This window comes from Copidosoma floridanum, unplaced genomic scaffold (assembly GCF_036245765.1).
Source record: "Copidosoma floridanum isolate Cflo_tuat_1 unplaced genomic scaffold, Cflo_Japanese_pri ptg000009l, whole genome shotgun sequence".
NCBI lineage: Eukaryota > Metazoa > Arthropoda > Insecta > Hymenoptera > Encyrtidae > Copidosoma > Copidosoma floridanum.
Window position 1 is genome coordinate 7,041,171 of NW_028321886.1, and position 23,223 is coordinate 7,064,393.

General features: G+C 37.7%; 7 protein-coding genes and 1 non-coding gene across 10 annotated transcripts; 6 read left to right on the forward strand and 2 right to left on the reverse strand.

Moving 5' to 3' along the window:
• The first annotated feature begins 8 nt into the window (after positions 1-8).
• On the forward strand, positions 9-2,388 carry Dph1 (diphthamide biosynthesis 1). 2 transcript variants are annotated; one of them, XM_089589823.1, is made up of 5 exons: positions 9-228; positions 426-1,067; positions 1,184-1,491; positions 1,560-1,943; positions 2,031-2,388. In XM_089589823.1, the coding sequence occupies exons 2-5, from the start codon at positions 464-466 to the stop codon at positions 2,283-2,285; spliced, it is 1,551 nt and encodes a 516-aa protein (XP_089445949.1). In that variant the 5' UTR covers positions 9-228; positions 426-463; the 3' UTR covers positions 2,286-2,388. The 2 variants fall into 2 exon arrangements, with proteins under 2 accessions (XP_089445949.1, XP_023246400.2); XM_023390632.2 differs by lacking the exon at positions 9-228 and having other exon boundaries at positions 242-1,067.
• Positions 166-237, forward strand: TRNAQ-UUG (transfer RNA glutamine (anticodon UUG)). The gene has a single exon. It is a non-coding gene; the product is annotated as a tRNA-Gln (tRNA).
• A 5,634-nt stretch (positions 2,389-8,022) lies between the features above and the next one.
• On the forward strand, positions 8,023-9,494 carry LOC106635975 (uncharacterized). The gene is made up of 3 exons (XM_089589757.1): positions 8,023-8,232; positions 8,696-8,927; positions 9,218-9,494. The coding sequence occupies exons 1-3, from the start codon at positions 8,047-8,049 to the stop codon at positions 9,340-9,342; spliced, it is 543 nt and encodes a 180-aa protein (XP_089445883.1). The 5' UTR covers positions 8,023-8,046; the 3' UTR covers positions 9,343-9,494.
• Positions 9,495-10,208: 714 nt separating this feature from the next.
• On the reverse strand, positions 10,209-12,399 carry LOC106635973 (DNA polymerase delta subunit 2). Its single transcript, XM_014348174.2, has 6 exons — positions 11,994-12,399; positions 11,591-11,895; positions 11,278-11,503; positions 10,978-11,209; positions 10,583-10,872; positions 10,209-10,439 (listed from the first exon to the last, which is right to left on the reverse strand). The coding sequence occupies exons 1-6, from the start codon at positions 12,145-12,147 to the stop codon at positions 10,309-10,311; spliced, it is 1,338 nt and encodes a 445-aa protein (XP_014203660.2). The 5' UTR covers positions 12,148-12,399; the 3' UTR covers positions 10,209-10,308.
• Positions 12,400-12,807: 408 nt separating this feature from the next.
• Tsen54 (tRNA splicing endonuclease subunit 54) lies at positions 12,808-16,574 on the forward strand. Of its 2 annotated transcripts, none has more exons than XM_089589397.1 (7): positions 12,808-12,933; positions 13,501-13,840; positions 13,931-14,204; positions 14,287-14,648; positions 14,717-15,494; positions 15,602-15,983; positions 16,068-16,574. In XM_089589397.1, exons 1-7 carry the CDS (start codon positions 12,893-12,895, stop codon positions 16,213-16,215), a joined length of 2,325 nt encoding a protein of 774 aa, XP_089445523.1. In that variant the 5' UTR covers positions 12,808-12,892; the 3' UTR covers positions 16,216-16,574. The 2 variants fall into 2 exon arrangements, with proteins under 2 accessions (XP_089445523.1, XP_014203735.2); XM_014348249.3 differs by having other exon boundaries at positions 14,717-15,458; positions 15,542-15,983.
• Positions 16,575-16,905: 331 nt separating this feature from the next.
• Positions 16,906-20,789, forward strand: Usp12-46 (Ubiquitin-specific protease 12/46). The gene is made up of 8 exons (XM_014348245.2): positions 16,906-17,104; positions 17,767-17,847; positions 18,099-18,315; positions 18,392-18,472; positions 18,546-18,835; positions 18,914-19,051; positions 19,127-19,270; positions 19,353-20,789. The coding sequence occupies exons 1-8, from the start codon at positions 17,102-17,104 to the stop codon at positions 19,458-19,460; spliced, it is 1,062 nt and encodes a 353-aa protein (XP_014203731.1). The 5' UTR covers positions 16,906-17,101; the 3' UTR covers positions 19,461-20,789.
• A 140-nt stretch (positions 20,790-20,929) lies between these two features.
• CUTA (cutA divalent cation tolerance homolog) lies at positions 20,930-22,059 on the forward strand. Its single transcript, XM_014348268.2, has 6 exons — positions 20,930-21,260; positions 21,345-21,404; positions 21,495-21,540; positions 21,611-21,660; positions 21,723-21,765; positions 21,837-22,059. Exons 1-6 carry the CDS (start codon positions 21,112-21,114, stop codon positions 21,921-21,923), a joined length of 435 nt encoding a protein of 144 aa, XP_014203754.2. The 5' UTR covers positions 20,930-21,111; the 3' UTR covers positions 21,924-22,059.
• Positions 22,060-22,120: 61 nt separating this feature from the next.
• Positions 22,121-23,156, reverse strand: RpL21 (ribosomal protein L21). Its single transcript, XM_014348256.1, has 2 exons — positions 23,095-23,156; positions 22,121-22,655 (listed from the first exon to the last, which is right to left on the reverse strand). The coding sequence occupies exon 2, from the start codon at positions 22,631-22,633 to the stop codon at positions 22,154-22,156; it is 480 nt and encodes a 159-aa protein (XP_014203742.1). The 5' UTR covers positions 22,634-22,655; positions 23,095-23,156; the 3' UTR covers positions 22,121-22,153.
• Between the last annotated feature and the right edge of the window lie 67 nt (positions 23,157-23,223).

A 23,223-nucleotide genomic window follows, 5' to 3' on the forward strand; every position in this document is an offset into this window, starting at 1 on the left:
GACACGTAGTGACGTAGGACCAGTTTTTGTAAACAATCACAATTTGTGCTCCAATTTATGTACTTATACACTGTTATAGGACATCTGAGTGAGACAACAGCTTCAATTTCGGTTCATCGTAAAGGTGATAAAACTGATGATCGAAAATTGGAATATGAAGCACACGGTCTTATGGTGTAATGGTCAGCACTCTGGACTTTGAATCCAGCGATCCGAGTTCAAATCTCGGTAAGACCTATTCTGGAAGTCTTTTTGCCTTTTTGTGACCTCACGTACGCCAAATCTCTCTTTATTTAGTCGCACGAAAGAGCCAACACCCGACACACAGCGTGATTCGGTCGCGAAGGCGTTACGATTTTTCGTGATTTTATTAGTGCTTTTGTTGTGTGCGTTCCATTTTAACCTAGAATTTTTTTATTTTGCAGTTTAATATTTTTCGTCGTGTACCCATGTATTTTTGACAATGAATGAGGGTAAAGATAACAAAATCGTCAGTAGTGTTGACGGGTGTGCAGAGATGGAGGAAGAGAAAAGTATGCCTAATACTGTTGCATGTTGCATGCAAAAAACAGCTAATGATGGAGATTCCAGTGCTTGTTGCTCTGAAATGATAAATGATAAAAACGAAGCAACGACCAGTAGTAGTGATCAACAAATGACAGATTATGATCGGACAGTGACTGCTTGTAGTACCAAAGTCAGTGCTATAAGTCTGAGTAGTTCTGAAGTTGTGGCTGAGTGTAGTAAGCCTGTGGAAAAAAAAGATGAAGAACAAGCGGTAGTTGTAAAGGCAAAGCCCATTAGAAAAATTGTCAAGGGTCCAGTTAGGCTTAATAAAATACCACAGGAAATATTGGATGATCCCAATATTAATGAAGCCATCAAGTGCCTTCCAGAAAATTATAACTTTGAAATTCATAAAACTATCTGGAGAATAAGGGAGAGTAAAGCAAAAAGAGTCGCTCTGCAGATGCCAGATGGATTAACAATGTTTGCTTGTAGAATAAGTGATATAATTGAGGAATTTACCGATGCTGATACTGTCATAATGGCTGACGTTACTTATGGTGAGATTAATTTTTTACCACTGATATTTTTGAAATTAAAAAAAAAAAAATTTATTTTTTATTTTTCAAACATTTTTCTAGATAAATTAATATAAAATGTTGAAAATTTTTCGCAGGTGCCTGCTGTGTAGATGATTTCACGGCAAAAAAATTGGGTGCTGATTTTTTAATACACTATGGCCACTCCTGCTTAATTCCAATTGATAAAACCAGTGGAATCAAAATGTTGTACGTTTTTGTAGATATTAAATTTGATACGGTCCATTGTATTGAAACGATAAAATTCAATTTTCCAAATACGACAAAAATATCTCTCATTGGTACCATTCAGTTTGCCAGTTCCTTGCAAGCTATAGCTACAGAGCTGAGAAAATTTGATTACAACATTACAATACCTCAAATCAAGCCGCTTAGTCCTGGAGAGGTTTGTTTAGCTTTAAAAATTTTTTTTATGTGAAAAAAATTTTCTTTATTAACGTAATGAAATTGTAGGTCTTGGGCTGCACAGCACCAAGAATCAAAGATGTAGATGTACTGGTATATATCGGAGATGGCAGATTTCATTTAGAAGCGGCCATGATAGCTAATCCCAACTTGCCTGCTTACCGTTACGATCCTTACGAGGGTAAAATCACGATAGAAACTTATGACCACGAAGAGATGAAGAAAAACAGAAAAGATGCAATGGATAGGGCAAGGAATGCTAAAATGTTTGGAATTCTGTTTGGCACTCTCGGAAGACAAGGTAGTCCAGCTGTTCTGGACACAATAACCAACAGATTGCAGGCTTTGAATAAAAATTACATGGTTATACTGACTCCTGAAATCATACCTGAGAATTTAAAAGACTTAAAAGACATAGATGCTTTTATACAAGTAAGGAACATAATTTTAAAAATATCCGTTAAATCTCTAAAATTCACGCATAAGTAATGTATTTGAACGAATTCCCTCTCTTTCCAGATTGCATGTCCAAGGCTCAGTATAGATTGGGGAACCGACATGTTTGAGCAGCCACTCCTCACACCTTACGAGGCAGCAGTGGTCCTCAAAATGATCGAGATGGACGAAAAACAACCTTATCCCATGGATTATTACTCAAATACGAGTTTAGGTCCATGGACCCCGAATTTCAAGCCGAGTGACTTGGCTAAGCCTAACGAATCCTGCTGTGGTAAATGCAAGGACGAAAAAAATACCGACAAACCGTGCAAATGATCCAATCGGTCGATTTATTGGCTTATCTCAATAAAAATAAGATATTCGATGACGGTATGAAACTTGTAAATACGAAAGTTTAAAAAAATGAAATAAATTTCTATGGTTGTAAAAACGATTAAATTATTATCCGCTTTCTAAATATAGTAAAATTTTTTCGAGTACTCGAGTATTTCGATCACGTAAGCGTCTCGAAGTTGATTAGAGGCACGCAAGCTTCGATCTCAAGAGCTCTACCCTTTATTGGATTACTTCCCATTACCCGAACGTGCATTTGAATAAAAGGCATCTGCGCGCGCTCGCAATTGAATTTAAGCGCACGGAATCGATGCTTTAATGAAAAAAATTAATCAAAACGCTCGCAAGCGCGAAAAAAAAGACACTTTTTTTCGCAAATTGAATTTGTTCTGCAATCTTATCGTATTTAGGTACACAGTTACGAAAAAAAAAAAAAAAAAAAAAAAAAAAAATCCATCTGCAGGGCAGACCCGAACGTTTCAAAGTTCAAAACCTCGTTTCAAGTTTTTGTGCGATAGAGAAAAAAAAAAAAAGGAAGAAAAAATTCTTGGAAACAAATTCTCTATTGAATTGCAAATAAATCACCCACAGTGTACATGCATTGTATGCACCTACTAGGTTCGAATTGAAATTCAAATGGAAAAAGGGATAGAGAATCGCAAAGGATTCGAGAACTTTTCAAAATCAAGCTCTGAGATGTGCAAGCTCAACTCTATTATACGTATATATATACTACGGGGCAATTATAAGTTGAAAAAAAAAAAAAAAAAAAAAATCAGTCCAAGCTGCATTATTTAAAAGCAAAAACAATTCGTCTCATTTCGTACTCGCAAGCTCAACGAAGCTTTCGCCAAGGGGAGCTCGTTAGGCCTTTTTGAACGAACGATGCATAAACGAGATGATGCGATCTGGAGCAAAAGAGAGAAAGAAAAAAAAAAAAAAAAAAACAAGACCACGTTTAATTGATGAACTTCATCCTGTACGCACACGTGTACGTCGCATTGTCAGCTGTCCCGTTCATTCATTCGTCAAAATCGTGACTTATATAAGTACATTTATCGTGTGGTCCCCACATCTAAATCTGAATAGGTGCTGAACCGGCAAAAAAAATTGTTCAACCATATATTATACGCATCGTAGGTACTCTATATCTTGTCTTTTTTTCTTTTCATAACAATGCGTATATGTATAATATACTTATACTTATCATATCATATGTCGTCGCGCACGACGGAGTCAAATAATATTATAATCCAGTGGGGGGGAGGATGACCGGCCGCTCGTTGGCATACACATATATATATTTATATGATGGCCGCGTGCGTGCGCTGATGTTAAAGGGGATGGAAATAATCGTACGTACATATATTGTACAGAGGAGGAGGAGCGCGTGGGCGCGAAGCGAGGGGGTTGTTGCGTCACGGCTAACCCACCACCCACCACCTGTAGACGGGATGAGAGAGAAAACCGACGCCAAAGAGGGAAGGGAATGAATAGAAAGAGCGGTATAAGCAACGGGGGCAAGACCGTATATACTCTTATTCTTCTTTTTCACGCGCGAGTTACTCTCTTGGCGAACGGGGCATACACGAGCGTAAGATATAATATATTATATGGTACTCACGGGGGTGGGTGGGATGAGTTTATCTTTCTCTTTGGCGTACACCGAAGCTTCTTATTGTATATATCAACTGGTTTCGGCGAGCCGGGAGCTTTTATTTTATTATTTTTTCAAAGGGCGCGCGTGAAACAAGCTCTCTTTAATTACAAAATGTAAGAGGCTCGGGCTGAGCGTGTACACCTACAGATGCGGACGGGATATATTGGACCGCGCCCTTGGACGATAAATGCACAAAGGGAGTTGTTTTTTTTTTTTTTTTCCTCCCATCATCGGACTTCGGAGATAGATACCGATAGGTGCGCAAACGAAGATATATTATCGAAAGAGGACCCGTGACAAAAAAAAAAACGTATAAAATACATTCTATACCTGAATTTTATTGTTTGATAAAAAAAAGGTACAAACAGTGGTGTATATATATGCGACCGAGCAGGGGATATATATACATTATACAAGTTGCACTTGTACCGTGCACTGTTTACCTATCTTCTCGCGAGTACTTATACCTTGTTCGTGACGAAATGATGTGTGCCTTTTGTACGCGCGTACATACGCCACATCGGTTGATGAACCTCGAGATCTCTCGGGTTGCCCCGAACCGAATAAGTACATATTGGACCTGACTTCCGGGGAAAAGAGATGGAGCCCAAGAGGGGGGGGGGGGATCGAGTGGAAAAAAAAGACGAGTACACGAATGATGTACATCCGATGTAAGGGAAATGACGAAGGTTTTCGAGGGGACGTAATTATGCGGAAACGTCCTGAAAACGTCCCTCTGCTGAGTTATGGGCGCTTCCTCGAGAGGCCGATGCATCCTTGGGATTCTCTGGTTCATTGAATTTTGGCATCGATTGGCAGAAGGGAAATGAAGGGGAGGGGGGGAGAAAAAACCCGAGACGACTCGGACAAACACGCGTGTGTGTATATATAAAAGTAGATTGGCGCCAACGGCATCAAGCCCCCACGCCGTACGTCACTTGGCGCGCCTAATCACCGGATAATTAACGACAACCGAGAGAGGAAGACGCTGTGTTTTTTTTCCCCCTCGCGTCATCCCTTTTCGTTTAACCCGCTATTTATAGATATCGTGCCGCGTGTGACGCGGAGAAGCCGCCATTTATATATTTTCCGTTTCAGCAAAGGGAGCCATACATAACATAATTATACCATCGTTACTTTTCGTGAGGATTGATTACGCGTAACACGAGAGATACGAGACTTAGTTCCTCGTAAATTATATACATACAATAAGAGGACTTAATTGCAGCTCACGACAATAACATCGTACTTTGTTTATACACGCAGATAATTAAGTTAAATTGGACATTTTTGTTACGCTATATATACTACTGTCATATTACACGCTTATTATTTTTTTTGATATATATGTATATATGTATATAATGCCAATTGACACGCATATCGTCATTTGTGTGTGCGTAAAAGGTAGGGAGACATAGTAATATAATACGTGTAATAATCGACCTGTAAAAAAACTCATTTTCCAGTCACGATCACACGCGTGAAAAAAAAAAAAAAAAAAAAAAAAAGTAAGAGAGAAGTAAGGCCTCCCTCGAATAAGCCTCGGCCGCTACGAGTATGGAGTTTATTATACATATTATGTATAAAAACCGAGGAGGAGTTCGCGAGGATAATGAAAAAAAAAAAAAAAAAAAAAAAAAGAAAGAGGAAGAAGAAAAGAATAGAAGCAGCAATAAGCGAGCGGCAATTAATCCTCATCCCTCCCTCAACTCGTATATATACATATACATGTATATGTAAATTTCGCTCCCTCGACGCATGCGAGCGTACAACCCCATGTATATATAATATATATAGAGTTTATCCTCTTGGTGACACGTATACTTACGCACACACAACGTTGTATAACTTTTCTTTTTTTTTTTTTTTTTTTTTTCTTTCTTTACTCTATACATGGTTAATACCCACGCGTATACTTCCCCGACCGATGGCCCCTGAATCAACAATCATCCCGCAATCCGTGCTCCCACGTATAGAACCAGCCAACCAACACACATACATTCCTGTAGGTATATAACGTTATAGACAATAAGCAACAAGTATGATATACCGTGTAATCATCATAATAACAACGTGTATATATATATATGTATTATTGCTTTAGTATAGGAGTAAATGGAAAGGGATGACAGCCACCTAGGAGGGTCAGGGAGGCATCAGGGACGAGGCGAGGGTGGCCAAAGTGGCGCCGGCTACTACTACTACTAGTATAAGACACACCACCCCCCCCCGTGCCATCAGAGGCGCCGCGGCGCTGATACGGTGGGTGTATATACACATCTCTCCTTTTCCTCTCGTGTGTAAACCTATATACCCTGCAACGTTAAGGACGTCAGTAGCAGAGCTCCGTCACGACGATGCTGTTGCCGCTGCGCTCAACAAGTGCGTGCTGTTGGTCGCGCCGCGCGCATCATGTACGCATAGTATATTATATTATATCACTCGATCCTCGCAGATATGAGCGTGTACCCGCTTGGTGATGGAGCTCGTGCCTCGGTGCCCGTGTAACACCGCAGGAGGAGGAGGAGGAGGAAGCAGGATACGTGGTAAACTTGGACCGCAGCTGGTGGTGCGTGGGGTGATGATGGTTCAGTTGATACCTTTTGACCTTCCGATCGGTGATTTTTCTCCCGCGAGCGAGCGATTCGAATGATGAAATCGGCCGAGTTCGGTGTCATTGTCATCCCACCGGTTGTTTGAAGAGCCTCGAGGGAGAGTGCTCTACATATCGATCATCGGGAGCCAATAAGTGCAGGGGATCGCCGTATACATATCCTTGGCGATCGGAATTCAGCCGACATGCTCGATTATTCCTAGGGTCTCCGCTCGGCGTACACCTTACTACTCGGATCCAACAAGGGGTGAGTTTGACAGATCGGTGTCTAAATGTCACAAATGATCCACTCTGGTGCAACAAAAAAACTGAATAACATAAGCAAATGTCAACAAGTACGAAGATTTTTTTGTTTTCCGCGGTGCAGTACAGCGCGCGCGATCGGCCCGTTACACATATATGATACATACCGATGCATCGTATAAGTAGATGAAAGTTCAAAAGTTTTTTCTCACTTGAAATATATGTGTATGGCTGTTGTGTGTCATTTTCATACCATCGTATACACACTCGATCGCTTCGAGTTTGTCAAACCATATATATAATATATTATATACTTTCATCCAAAGTAGAGCGCGATATTCCCTCATCCACACTTACCTTATTAAGTGTTTTTTACTCAATTTGACGTTTATTCATTTACGTATGCAAGCACAAACTCGTCGGGTGTCTCCTCCAACCCCTCCAACTTTCACGCGCATCACAGTTTGCAATCTACTGCGCCAACTTTTCTTATCACCTTAATAGTACACACGCGTCATTACATCCAACGTTCTCGCGGTAGTTTCAACAAATACCATAACTGATGTCTACCCTTTTAAAATTATATCCAATACATGGATACAAGCTCGATGTCTCATCGGTTTTTGGCCGCGCGATTCCACGCGAGTGGAAGGAAAAAAAAAAAGGAGGGGGAGGAATTCATCGAAGCTTTTCGCCCTTCGAATTACAAAGGTATACCAGTAAAAACTTAAGTACAATGTAAACAACGGGCTATTTTTAGCCATTTTATGGTCCAATATATATAACATGTATGGATACCGACGGGTATTAACGCTGATACCTGTAGCCCGGAATTTATAATGTTTGATAAAAAAAAAAAAAAAAAAAACTGAGAGTCGTGATGTTGAAATATATGTATCGTTGGGTACAATGTTGTACAAAAACTATGAAAAACTCGGTCAATGAGAGAACGGCGTCGAGTTTTTCTTGTAAAACGTCAACCCTCCCTATACACGGTTCCGCGCTTCTAATCCAATCCACCGCGAATATCGTCCTTCTCCCAAGGCGTGTTTGCGTCAGCGGAGGGAAGATAAGAAAAAAAAAAAAAACTCCTCAGCCAATACAATGCACCTTCTTGCGCAACGCCGCATCCCAAGGACCCAGAACATGATTACATGTATAACCCCGTAATTGAATTCAGGGCGCGGGGGAAAAAAAAAAAAAAGGAAAAAACCCTTGGAAGGATGATGGACAATTTCGAGGAGGGCAGCTCGAGGCGCAGTAGACAACGAAGCGGAAAGCCATCATCGGCGGTGGCCTCGGCAAAGGTCGGACGCAACACCGTCAACTCGAGGGAGCGCACCCTCCGGAGACTCGAGAGCAACGAGCGCGAACGGATGCGCATGCACGATCTCAACGACGCCTTTCAGGTTTTTCATTCTTTTTTTTTTTTTTTTTCCACCACTATTTTATACACTCCCCCCCCCATCTTGTACCACGTTTATTAGCATTTTTCCTTCCCATTTGGTTCGAAGAGATCGATGGTGGGTGGTTGCCTTTTTTTTCGGCTTGCGAGGGGCAAGGGAGGAAAAAAAAAAAAAAAAAAAAACCCGTCACCGCGCGGCACGAGGGATGGGAAAAGCGAGGTGGCAACAGCAGATAACGAGTACATCAATAAACGACCGCGTTAAGATTTTTATCGCGCAAATCACTCGGGCCGCCGTATAGTAGTAAAAACCCACGCTTTGACGCGACTAATCGATAAATCTTGTTTTTCCTTTCACCTGTTCCCTTTGAAGGGGACAAAATACAATGTTCCATCATCGATCTCTGAGGGGAGGTGTAGGTATAGTCAGTTTCATCGGTTGTTAAATCGATGTGCCCCGGTTGCAGTCGCTGCGCGAGGTGATACCGCACGTGTCGAGGGAGCGCAGGCTGTCGAAAATCGAGACCCTCACCCTGGCGAAGAATTACATAGTCGCCCTGACCGACGTCATCTGCAGGATGCGGCGACAGGATGGCGCTGAGACGGTCGCGGCCCACCAGCAGCAACAGCTCGTCTCGACCACCAAGGCCAGCGACGAAGACGACGAGGAAGAGCTTTTGTCGTCCGCGAGACGTAGCGGTGAGTCGGTGGAAGTGTCAAAAATACTTTTTTGTTTTTGTTTTTCATCAACGATTTGTCGTAAATTATCCATTATCATCTGGAAAACAAGTTTTACCACAGTGGATACTTGATCGCGTTGCTCCCTCGTTGGGCTACATATTATGTTATAAGCTTTGTGATTTCCCATGGGTGCGTGCGCGTGGGTGTACCAGAGAATTGAATTTTCAATCTTTTTTTTTTTTTTTTTTTTGCGCAAAGTTTAACTTTGATGGAATGAGTTATAATTGGTCGATTTTCTTTTCTTTCAGAGGTCAATACGCCAACGCGCTCGAGAAGTCCCAGTCCAACGAGGTACTGCGCGATCGGCAACGAGACGTGGGATATGATGAGCAACGAGAGTGACTCCCTGTCGAGTTTCGGCGCTGGCCTGTGAGATAAGCCAAGTCTGGAACTTGGCGATGATTAGTGTGGTACTGGTGCGCGATACAGTATTTTTAATCCGAGGTTCGATACGTGGGGGGGGAAAAAAAAACTGCATCGATAATAAGTAGCACGACCAAGTGATTTCAAGTGTTGACTATAATATATATATATAGGTATTGGAAATTCATAGATTTATAGTGAGAAGAAGATCCGCCAAAGGATTTTTGTTTGATTATTTATTCATTTACTCCGATTTGTTACGTACAATATCATCGTTGTTTGAGCTTTTTCTCGAGCTTCATCCGAGATTCTGAATGTTACAATAATTCATTTTGCAATCTATCTATACACATGTATAATTTAGGATTCTATTAAAAAAACTCTACTTCCGAGAGAAAGAGGGAGAGAGAGAGAGAGAGATGGTGGAGAATTCATTTAAACCAATGTCACGCCTCTCGGGAGACTTATGATATTCATATTTTAACTTCAGGATTTTAAATCTCTGCAAAGAGCTTCAATTTTCTCGGACAAATGTGATGCTATTAATATTAATGAAGCACATCGATGCATACGGATTTCCCGACGGGGGAATATCGGCCAAAACTTTAAAGCCGAGTTATAACAACTTGGCGGAATATCTTATAAGTCTTAGTTGTAAGAGGAGACAGAGACAAGAAAAAAAATATATATATATACATATATGCACATTAATTATGTTACGAACAGAATTTTAAAGAAAAAAAAGTTTATCTATGTGAATAAAAAAAAAAAAATCTATGTATATGTACACTGATCCAAGTACCTAATGTATAAATTTGAAACTTTGATTGCACTATCCGCGATACACGCAAAAAAAAAAAAAAAAAAAAAGAGTCATTATACTGTTGTTTTGAATATCAATTGATGAAGGAAAAATTATGCTTGATGAGTGATAAATTATACAAATAATAAATTATTTATGACCTATGTTTTCAAGTTAACCAAACGATATCGGCCTTGCGTCCAACGATTCCAAGTCTACCAAGACCGCTGTGTGACTGGTTGCGAATTTTGGTATACATATTAGCCTAATCGGTTGACCCTCGGAATCGTCATTGCTGTCAACACCTGGACAACATATACGTGTGGAAAGCGCTTTGACTTATATATACATACATATACTATACTAAACATCATTTGATCGATTAACGGAATAAATTGTCAATAATGTGAAAATAATTTGTTACGTATGTATTGTTTTTTTCGTTTACCTTGTACTATTTTGCTTTCGTATTTGTTCATATTTCCAACGAAATAAATATTTGGATATTCGTGCATAACGAAAGGATCCATCTGGTCAAACGGATATTCCGCTAGCGTATCAGGAGCGGTTGGAGCATAATGCTGCCATTCTAGTGTCTTCTCTAGCCAGCCCAGAGGCGAAATATCGACGTCTGATACTTTCATTATGTCCATTATTGGTTGGCCGCTAGATCCCGCTATGACTCGCGAACCAATTTTTCCAATCCAGGGATTGGTAGCACCATATAAATTAACTTTCCTGCAATGATGACACTTTTTCTTTAGTTTTCAGTATTTTTTTGCTGTTTGAGTATATATATATATATATACAAATGTGGCTAATCCAGTCATAGGTAAAACGTACTTTGCTCTAGGTAGCAGATTCGGGTGAAGAGGATGCTGCGGCAGTGTATGGCAAGATGGATCAAATTCTCCAGGCATAACGATCGTATCACAGGATTTTGCAATTTTTTCTATAAATCGATCGAATCTTCTTACCGCTTGATGCATTTCTTCAGCAAACAAAGAATCTTTTTTCTTATTTTCAAAGTAACCCTTGCGAGTGAATGTTTCTGCAGTACCCTTCACGCTATTTCCTTTAAACGAAAAATACTATTAAAAAGTAATTTTTTACAACTTTATTGATTTAATTCACAGATTTTACCTGCTACTATAACTTTTACAACACTAGCTGCTTCCATTTGTGTATTTTCATCCCCAATCAATCCGGTTATCCAGTCACTTAGTAACTCCATACTCAAGTTATCCGCTTTATTCGCAAAATCTAATCCAGATAGTAACAGTAACATTTTGCCAATATCCTTGGCACAGTAACTTACAGGGTGCATCAAGGGATTCAAGTATGGACCAGGAAAGCAAAAATCTTCAACCTATAACCGTTTTTCAGGTTACTTTAAATTTTATTTACATACATGTGGCATGATGATAACTTTAATACAGTTTTTTAAGACAATTACCCAAAATGATCCATCGTTTAATCCATGACCACATAGAGCAGAAGTCAAGCCAGTAACCAGAGCTTCTGGAGTTAAATTGCCAACTAACCTGATGCGTGCGACATCATCTTCAAGAAACAGAGCATCCTTGGGATGACAGTAATTTAATCTTGGTGGCTGTGGAACAGCTTGCAACTCGTCAGCGATTTCTTTCAATATAGAAGGCTTGAGTGCCTGGTGCTTGTACAATGTCCCAATAATGACGCAGGATACTTCTTTGTATTCATCTTTTATCAGATCAACGATTTGGATGCATTTTTTGTTTTCTAAGAATTATTAATTCACAATTATAAAATTGATACTACATGGAATTGATAGAAAATAAACTTCTGTGTACCTACGACCTGCATAGGCAAATACTCACTCCATTTAGCTTTGGCGCGTTTCAAAGCCTCTGGTTTGAGCAAAGACAGTCGAGCCTTGTAAATTCCACAAAATTGTTGAGAAAAATTTTTCGAGTCAACTTTAAATCTTTCGAAATCCTCGAATTCGGCTTTCTTTCGCTCGATCTCTGCCATTGCGACAAAACAACAACGACGAAGACTCGTTAATATCACTACCCATCGATGAAAAGCGCATCGTTAATCATACGTGGCTTTTATCATCAAAACCAATAAACTTGTTTCTCTTTTTTTTATGACTTCTCATTTGTTTCGTTTTATAATTGTTTTGATGTTGTGGCGACACGCGGATAGCAGACGCCAAAAAGTCAATCACCAAATAAAACAGCTGATGGCTATAGCTAACCTAAATTTAGCGGCGTTGTCACTTGTTATATTCAAAGGTAATTAAGCGATTACTTAATTAACTATAATTAATTATAGCTAGTGATCGATGCCGGTACGGTACCATATGACTATCTTTCTCCTGCATTCGAAAAAACAGGTTGATTGGTCGGTTACTTGAATCGGCACGATATAGATTTTTTTCGTTGTTATACAAATTTGACGTATAAATCAGTAAATGCAATAAGATAAACTTGTAAGTATACTCAATGAAGAGATTTGATAAGATTTTAGTGAATTTTTAAATGCCAAATCAAATCACTGCAGAAGTGCAGATACGTAAATGGCAACAGTGTCAGAAAAGGGTAAGGAGTGGACTAAGGCGGCCGGATGGGGGGATGATGTGTGTGTGTGAAATCTGTTTTTTTTTTTTTTTTTGGAGATGGAGATATCTCCAAAAACTCACGGTATGCGGTCTCTTGTATTTTTAGTTAATTTACGGTGAATGTTGTTTCAGTCAAACAAACGAGTGTAAAAAATGGACGGAGAAAAAAAAACTATTACTGATAATTTTTTAAGGTGCGTACTTTTGTTTGATTAATCTTTACAAAAATACAAGAATCCACGTAACCTCAACATTTGTTGTTTTAATAAGAAATACTTACGAAAAAACAATGTTTTTTGTACCACTTTTACCTACCGCCATTGCTCGTCTTTACGTTTTTGATTTTTCGATGAGAAAATTTTAATTTGCCTTCAAGAAAGTTGAATGATAAAATTTAACATCTTTAACAATAGCTCCAATATGTGTTTGATTGACGTCTATCTAATTTCAATTGAATGTAATTGAATCTCATTTACGAATTTACATATAAGGAATAATAACACATATTGTTGAGAAAATATTGTTTTTAAGAATTGTGTATTTTTTCCGTACTTAAACTATTCATTGACATTGTTCAAAATTTTGTTACACATACTTCAATCTACAATATTACAATAACAGTATATATTATTATGAAGTCAAAGTATCCATGATTAATTCGGTCCTATTGATGAATAATTGTGCAGTCATGTTTTTAACTTTAATTTATAAAAATACTTGTAGAATATTTATATCTGATTTGTATAACGATTTTTTTCCAGTGCTTCAGAGCTATTGAAAGTTAAAGGTGTTGGGAACATTGCCTGGGAAGATTTGCAGCAGTCAGAAGTATCTCTGCCCAAAATTGGCAAAAAGTATTTTGAACCAAATGGATCATGGCTGGAAGCAATGCAATTGGACAATGGTTTGAGAAACCGTAAACGTGTTGTAGAAATCGAGAAGGTTGAGAGGCATTCACAATTGGCATTGGCTGAATGGTTGCCTGGAATTCAGAAAGCCAGGGTCACAAAAAAGTCAGGCCAGAAGTGGGAAAATTTTGGATATGAAGAAAAAGCACAACTTTACCTGCTACCTGAGGAAGCTTTATTGTTATTAGAAATGGTAAAGTGGTGATTTTATTTCAATACTTTCTACAACTCCTTGATTACAAGATTTTTAAACAAAAGGTTTTTCTTCCATTTTTTTTTGTAGGGCTCCTTGGAACTTACATGGAATGGAATGCCACTTTCTATTCAACAAGCTTTTGCAGTACTTATTAATGTTGATTATTCAAAGTGTACATTAGATGAATATAGAGTATATTCACAACTAGTCAGGCGAGGTTATAGACTGCAGAGAATTAAGGAAAAACCATTCATGGATAATAGGTCGTCTAATGTAGTTAAAAGAATAATTACAAATATGGATGGTTTGTGGGCTCCAAATACCTCTCCAACCGAGGAGAAAGACACGTCAGGCAGTAATGGTGAATAGCTTTATAAATATAAAAAATGAAAAATATTATGTTGAAAATCAATCATAAATTGCATCTTAACATATATTCTCAGGTTTCACATCAAAATCCGGTAATGAACAAGAAGAGAGCGCAAATTCGAGTATAACGGATAAAGAAGAAAATGGTGGATCTCCAAAGAAACTTGGGATCATTTCGGATGAAACAATACTAGGTAGCATTAAAATTGTTAAAGACCAACCACCACCTGACAATCAATCCCCAAAGTGGCCGGGAACTCGGATCCAGCGCAATGTTAAGTTGATGCCGAAAAGAAGTGATATAGTAGGTAGTACAAATAATTTGAATGCTGACCCGACGAACCACACTTCAACAGATAGTGTGCCGGAGAAACGGAAAAATTCTGAACCTCCACCTGCTGCCGAACTACCTTCTGAAAAAAAATCTAGACCTGAGGTGAATATTAACTTGAACAGTAATTGTCTAGTTTTCGCGTCGTTTCAATATGATTTTTTGTCCCACAGGTGATCGAATTATTATCAGATGACGAAATCGAAGTCATTCCTCGACCAATGACGCGAATGGAAATCCTCAATACCCTTCCAAATCTAGCGGATTCCAGAGATGATTCATTAGTAGTCGAAGTACATCGAGAGTATTTACCTCCAGGCGTGAAGCCATTCAAAGAATTTTATCGTTTCAATCGTAAGCGGCTATTGCACATGTCCGAAATTGATCAGCAGTTTCAGCGAAAAAGTGCTCGATCAAACAGCAGTAATAGTAGCAGGAATCAAAACAATGGCGCTGACACCAACAGTCCGAGTCATTTTTACTCGCAGCCCAATCAGTTCCAGGCAACTACGATAACCCACTTTGGTGATTTGAACAATGGTTTTGCCTATCGGAGCAGTATTGGGTGCCAGCGTCAGGTCGGTCCTCGTTCCTATAACTATCAGCAACAAAATGTCTCGTTTCACAATTCATCGTTCATGGGTGGTGCGGTCGTACAAAGTAATTATGTTAATTTTGTGATGGACGTGATGGGCAGTATGGTGCGCTCATCTATGATCCGTCAGCAACAGTTCCAAGGCACAACTTTCTGTCAAAACCTTCAAATAATTCAGCAATCGTCGACTCCGCGCTTTCCTTTCTCACAGCAAAATAGATTTCAGCCCTATTCAGCGTACAATTCGTTTTATGGACATTCTATGAATAATCAGTATTACAACAGACGAAGTAGTTATCACGCGGCAAGTTTTCAAAGAGGTGAGAGAAACTTTCGTTATACATTTAGCTACTTCCATACCTTCATCATCATTTAACTTAATTTTTCTGCTAAATTTTCATAGGACGAGGTGGTTACCGAAATAATTATAACAATAGTAATGGTGGCAATAATACAGAATTACAACGGTCTATGAAGCAAGAGGAAGTAGTGTACCAGTCGTCTTTTACGAAATTACTAGGAGTCGAGTCGTGGTCAGAGTTGAAAAAAAAGTGGCGCGACGAAAGCACAATAACGATCGAGGACGAGGAGCCGGCAAATCTAAACGACTCAATGGATGGTAGTGATATCCAAGTTGTCGAGACGGTTAAGCCGCTGGTGGACTCCAAAGGTATATCCAGCATGTTGGAAGTGTACGATAGACTAAGAATCATTAAATCAGCTAGTGATAGGACTGTGAGGTCGCGCAAAATTGATTACCATCTCTCTTATGATGTTTACTCTGCCAATCAACATTATAAGAAATCGACACCTGGTACGCCAATATGCCGATTGTTTGTTATAAGGTGAACACATGATTTTTTCATAGATAATTAATTGATTGTTTTGCATTGATCTAGCTAACTTTTTTTTTTCCCCTCAATTTATAGCTCGAAAAAGGATGCATGCCTTGACGCCAGTAAATTGCAAAGGCTGCAGCAAGAGTCAAAAGAAGTTCCAGTTGTTGTGGCTTTTGTGTCACAATCTTGTATTTCATACGTTCAAGCTGGCGTTGCGTTATTGCCAAATTTATCATAAATATTTGTAAATAGATTATTTGTAGGACATAGATTGACTATTGCGTTCGTTTTTCCACTCAACAGTGTTTTTGTAGAAAAAAAAATTTTTTTATAAACTTTGTAATTAGTCTGTATTGTAAGATGAGAACGAATTAGTGACTTTGCAACGCTTTAAAAGATTTTATTTACGCTCGGTGGATTGCTTGATTGACGTAAAGTAGCTAGCAATCGTAACTTTGAAGAAAAAAAAAAAACAAAAAATCGTGTAGCAAACAAGCATCACTAAACAAGATATTATTTTATAAAAATCATAACTGTTTTTGTTAGCAAGTAGGTATATATATATATACTGAAGATGTAAAATATTTTGACATTAATAAAAAAAAATCTGACATTTTGATGGTGTCTTTTAATTAACTTTTATTGTAGCCGATGTAGGTATAGGCCTGCGCGTAATTATTTTAATAAATAATTATCAATAATCTAAAAGTTATTATTGAACCACGAAACAACCCTTTGAAATTGCCAGGGCATCTGAATGTGAGAGCGCGTCAACGCCGTCAATACAACGCTGCCTTGAAAACGTCCCCTTAATACACAACATATGTACTATGTAATATCAATGGCACACTATACTACTATAGGCAATTAGGCATCGGTATATCATAATAATCATATCAAGACTTATAAGTAAGAGAGACATGAGAGAGAGAGATTTATCCATGTACTGCTGGTGCGGCACTGTAGATACGTCTGCTGTCCGTAATAATAAATAATGGGTCTAAGCCACAACTTTTGCTCGAAAAGTAGCAGTAAAAAATTGTTGTCGCCTTCGTCGTCTCCATCCGGAGAACAACAAAGTCGTCGCCACGCGTTTAATCGGGGAGGAGCGAGCGACTCGTAAAATGGTGAGTCTTCTTTTTCACCGACTCTTACTTATTAACCTTCTGCCAGCCAGTTTACTCTGTTTACCCATTTCTTTTTCCCTGTCACGACTCTTGTCATTTTACGTTTTCGCTTTAGCTCTACAAAATACAAACAATCTGTCGAAATCTAAGTCAGAATAATAGCAGTAATAACCGAGAACGACATTCCATTCGACTTCCTGCACGTGTTGTGCAGCTTTTCTCTTGTGCTCATTTGCATCTCGTGCGTTTCATTTTCTTCTTCTTTTGCTGCTGCTATTGTCGATACACCGAGGTGATAAGAGCGCGAAAGTCGCGCTCCGAAATATAGGTACATGTATAAAAATGCCCACCTAGTGTCAAAAGGAGATTACATATTTGTCAGCATCATCACTCTTCTCTCGGAGAGCACATTAGTATATAGTATCTGTGTGTTTACCTTGGCAGTGCTCTTATCACAAAGTAGGCACGAGTACTTACTCAAGTGCACATGTACTAAGTAAACTTATTTTGCACGTTTTTTTTTTGTTGACGTGGACGTCGTACAGTCCGTCCTCTCTATATTCACTAATATATTGTCGACGTCTCAATCGTTATTACATGCGCTTGTTTGTTATTATGAGCGTAAGCATCGTTATGTAAAAGTTATGAACTGCTTATTTCAGGGTGCCAATATATCTCAGCTGGAAAGGGATATTGGCTCCGATCAATTTCCTCCCAATGAGCATTACTTTGGATTAGTCAATGTAAGTATGATTGATGCATGCTGTTTCTAACGTCGTTTTATGTACTGGGTATTATTGCAATGATGTTGTTTGTTTTTCACTGTCTCTGACATGACAAGAATAAGTAGAATAATCTTTTTTTTTTTTTCTCTAGATAATTATCGTTTCTAATGATATTTATTAGTTAATGCATGTCAGGAACAGTAGCAAGGTATTGCAATTCGTATCCATACCTTGATAGCTAAGTAACTGTGATATATTTATATTTTTAGTTTGGAAATACGTGTTATAGCAACTCAGTTCTGCAAGCTTTGTACTTTTGTCGGCCCTTCAGAGAGAAAGTTTTAGAATACAAAGCCAAGAATAAACGTACCAAAGAAACTCTGTTAACATGTCTGGCAGATTTGTTTCACAGTATAGCCACTCAAAAGAAAAAAGTCGGTTCAATAGCACCAAAAAAATTTATAGCAAGATTAAGGAAAGAAAAAGGTTTGTACTTGTATATCTTGAACTTTTTCGTAACAATGATCACTAGTTGGACAAACCAAAACTATTGTTTTCACAGAGGAGTTTGACAACTACATGCAACAGGATGCTCATGAATTCCTTAATTTTCTCATCAATCACATAAATGAAATAATCCTTGGTGAGTTGATATGATCTTGCCTTTCTAATTTTTCATTTATGACGGTAAACAGTAAATGATTTCCCTCATTCAGCTGAAAGAAATCAAAGTAAACCAGGTGGAGGAAAAGGTAGCAACGATGCTAGCACACCTCCAGAGCCTACTTGGGTACACGAAATATTCCAGGGCATTTTGACTTCGGAAACTCGTTGCCTTAACTGTGAGACTGTATCCAGCAAGGATGAAGATTTCTTTGATTTACAGGTTGACGTTGATCAAAATACCTCCATAACACATTGCCTCAAGTGTTTTTCCAATACAGAAACGCTTTGCAGTGACAACAAATTTAAATGTGATCATTGCAGCAGCTATCAAGAGGCACAGGTAAATATTTAGATATCATTCTTTCCAAATTATTTTTTTCGTTGAGACAAAATATTGTGAGGCATACTGATATTACAGAAACGAATGATGCTAAAAAAACTACCAATGATACTTGCTTTGCATTTAAAAAGATTCAAGTATATGGAACAGTACAATAGGCACATTAAAGTTTCACACAGGGTAGTTTTTCCTCTAGAACTTCGACTTTTTAACACGGTAAGATTTGTAAATTTCTGTTACAAGAAAATTTAATCAGATAAGCATGCTAGCAATCAATCAATTTTATTGCAGAGTGATGATGCTGTTAATCCAGATCGATTGTATGATCTAGTTGCTGTAGTGATTCATTGTGGAAGTGGGCCTAATAGAGGACATTATATTTCAATTGTCAAAAGCCATGGCTTCTGGTTACTTTTTGATGATGACATGGTTGATGTAAGATTTCATTTTTTACAATTTATTTATCAATCTGTTTTTGTAAACAACTGATGTATTTGTATACAATTCCATTTTTTAGAAAATTGATTCGTCAGCTATAGAAGATTTTTATGGATTGACATCGGATATACAAAAAAACTCGGAAACTGGATATATTTTATTTTACCAATCAAGAGACTGCAGTTAGAACTTATATTTACGAAAGGAATTTTTGTAAGTTATAAAGCTCTGCTTCGTTGATTATCTGAGGCTTTGAAAATTATGAAGGAATTGCGACTTTCACAAGAGCCAAGATAAGTGAACAAGCAGTTGGAATCATACGTGATACCTTTTTCGTTAGATATATTTATAAGCCGTACTAGGGATTTTATTCATTTTTTTACAAATTGGAAAAGTTTCTAGATTTCCAGTGTGAGGATATCCAAAAACTTATATATCGCTTTTTTGACTTGTCAAAGAATGACACTGTTCAAGAAAGTTTGAGTCTACTGCATGTTTAGTAAATTTCTTCTGAAATTCCCTATAATTTTTTTTTTTTTTCACGTACAACATGCAGTAAATGAATTTTTTCACCAAGCAATGAAGTGAAAAAGTTTTCTTTGCTTTTGAGTGAATCTTAGTTTTCACAAAGGAGAAGAAATGCGTTCCTCTGTGATCAATGGGTATGAAAGGTCGAGTAATGCAACAGAGAGAAAGAGAGGGTGAGATGATCAAGTTGTGTATAAACACGCTGTAGATTCATGTTGTTATGTTTTAAAATTCAGCACGTTCTGATCAATTGTATAAACTACAAAGTTTTGTTTCGCATTTAAAATGATCAAACCAATTAAAGGAATTGGAAAACAATTTTAGCCGCGAAACAAATTAAAAATTTTTTGCGTATTTTTTGTTGCATCAATAAAAATATTGTAGATATGTAATTGTAAGCACAATCGAAATCAATTTATTAAAGTTAAATATTTTTGCTTTAATTTTTTATGTGGCATACTCGTTATTGTATGAACAAAAAAAATACATATTTAAAAAAAAGTCTTGTACTAAAAAATTATTTTAATCTAGCTTGTTAAATTGTTCTTACATTTTATTGATTTGCATTTAGTTTAAAAGCCACGAGAAAATTTATAAGAGAAATTAAAGATTAGTGAGGTGTATTTTTTAGAATGAAATACACATCTCTTATAGTTGTGAAAAGTATTCAGTAAAATAGTTGAAACATACGATAAACTTCACTTCCTTAAGTATTAATAAGTAATAAAAAAAGACAAAACAAAGTTTCTACGAATTTTCTATAAACTCTGTAAAAGAGAGTGAAATCTTTTAAACATTTTACGATTTTAAGGGTTTTTTATTTCTGAAAAAGAAATAGATCTAATTTTACCTATTTCAACGAAAAAATAGAAAGTGAACATCTTATTTTACATAAAGTGTATTTATATTACAAAACTAGTCTACAAGTAAATCATGAATATTAATTCAAACAGTTTTTGAGATTTCTCATATCTCTATCCATGTTAGAGATATTACCAGATTTTATTAAGATGTAAAAATGTATGACTGAAAATAAAAATATTGTTATGAATGGAAACGAGTTATTTTTATTTTTGTATTTATTGCGGGACGGAGGTGTTTTTTGATCTCTGTCTATTCACGTTCAAGTGAACCCGGCCTCAAGGTGGATTTTCACGAAACGATGAGGCACCTGAATCAGTTGTATTGAATGGGCAAAGCATATTCGCTGTTTTCCACCGTCCCATCAAAATGCATCTTAAACCTTCGTCACTATTCGGAGTTCGGAGTCTCACTTTTCATACCGTAGACTTGGTAAATTTCAAGTGGGAATGCTTGGGAAGCCGACAATCGGATTGTTAACGTTTTTATGTTTTTCAAGAGGCTTGCAAGCCCAAAGCACAAAAGCTATGAGCGCAGGTATACATTCCGTAGTTTACGTTACTGTTGGAAAGGAAGATGAAGCAAAAATGTTGGCTCGGTAAGTGTTGGTTTTTTAAATGTTTTTGTTTCAAGTTGCTTGTCGACTTTTGAAATAGTTAATAACTTGACTCGAGTTTTTCAGTGGAATCGTGGAGAATAGGTTGGCAGCTTGTGTCAATATAGTTCCAAAAATCACATCCGTGTAAGTTTGTATTATATTCCCCATTACAATCTTAAAATGTCAATACATTAATTGTAAAAGAAAGTGTTATTTAGAGGAATTTTTGTGCAGGTATCGATGGAAAAACGAAATACAAGAAGATAGTGAACTTTTACTGGTAATGTAGAGCTTTTCTGGACGTCAAATATAAATCTGTACTAGTTCATTTTTAATTTTAACTTTTGCAGATGATTAAAACAAGAACAGATACTGTCGATGCTCTGACAGAATATGTCAAGTGAGTTATCATGACATCACAAATACTGATTCTTTTTAATTTATTAAATTTTTTTTTTTCAGGAGTAACCATTCCTACGAGGTATGCGAAGTAATCTCCCTACCTGTAAGTGCAAATTCACGTACTTGTAAGAATAAATCACTCAAACTTTTACTAAGGTCTTACATTGATTTTAGATTCAAAATGGTAACAAGGCATATCTCGACTGGATAAGCGACGAGGTGCCACTGTTTAAAGGAAAAACTGATGTAAAAGAAGTATAACTATATAGCACTTCATGAGCATTCTAATTCAAATTGTGTCACACAAATGTCAAATTTCAACAATATCTTTTTCACGTTCAATATTACTACTTATTATTTCGGCTGTAAATTTAATAAAGATAAGAACACGCAAAAACATGTTTTTAATTGTACACTAATGTAGTGGTTTGGAATGCAGTGAATGAAACATCATTACAAACGTTATTATACAAAGTAAATTTATTTATGATTTAAGCAATAAACTCGTATGGGATAGGCGCAAGAAGCTGTGGCGCTTCGTGTCCGTGGACAATGTGTGCGGGTCTAGGCTGAGCCGGTTGCCTCTTCAACTGGACACGGACTTTCTTTTCTTTGGCTTCCTTCCTGAGCCTCTCGTTTTCCTTGACGCGCTTGAGGAAGTCCTCGCGGCACTTGGAGTGGTTCACGTGCTCGATGCGGATGTTGATGCGCTTGGCGATGATGCGACCGCGCACGCGTTTGTTCACGATAACGCCTAGTGCGTGCTGTGTAACGTTGAAGACGCGTCCAGTCTTGCCGTGGTAGACTTTGTAAGGCATGCCCTTTTGCACGGCGCCGTTGCCCTTGATGTCGACGATGTCACCGACCTTGTACACTTTCATGTACGTCGACAGGGGAATAGTGCCGCTTTTGCGGAACTTGCGCGAGAACAGGTCTCGCGTACCACGACGGTAACCCTTGGAGTTCGTCATTGTGGCTTGCTTACTTCTTTACCTAGAGAAAAGACAAAAAAAAAAAATAAGTACCATAAGTTTGCAGCTTTAATAATCGTTTCAACGATTAAGGAGGGCGCGTTTCGAATGCTGACGAATTTTTGGGGTTATGTGGGAAGCGGTAATTTAATTCTTTTAATTTCAACTAGCTACAACTCAATTATAACGCCACAATGAACCAAATTTCTAATGCAAATCAAATCTTTAGTAGTTTTGTCAACTTTATATCACGAATATACGAATCACAATTGACACTTAACGCACGTGTGTCAGCAAATTTGCACATATTTACCAATTTTACACTTGATTGTATTGCACTAATATTAACAAAAGTATTAAAAATATATAATTTAACAATTCAGATTGTTGTTTTCACTGCGTTTTATCGATTTTTTGTAGCATTCGGTTAAATAAATTTGACACAACACAAAATAACTTACGGTCTTCGCTCAACGTAGCTGACAAAAAGAGAGTTTGCCCGATCTTCCTAACCTCATTAAAAAAAAAATACACACTGTTTTTTTCCCCAAGCTTGTCTGCGCACGCAGTTACATGACGTCAGTGTACAA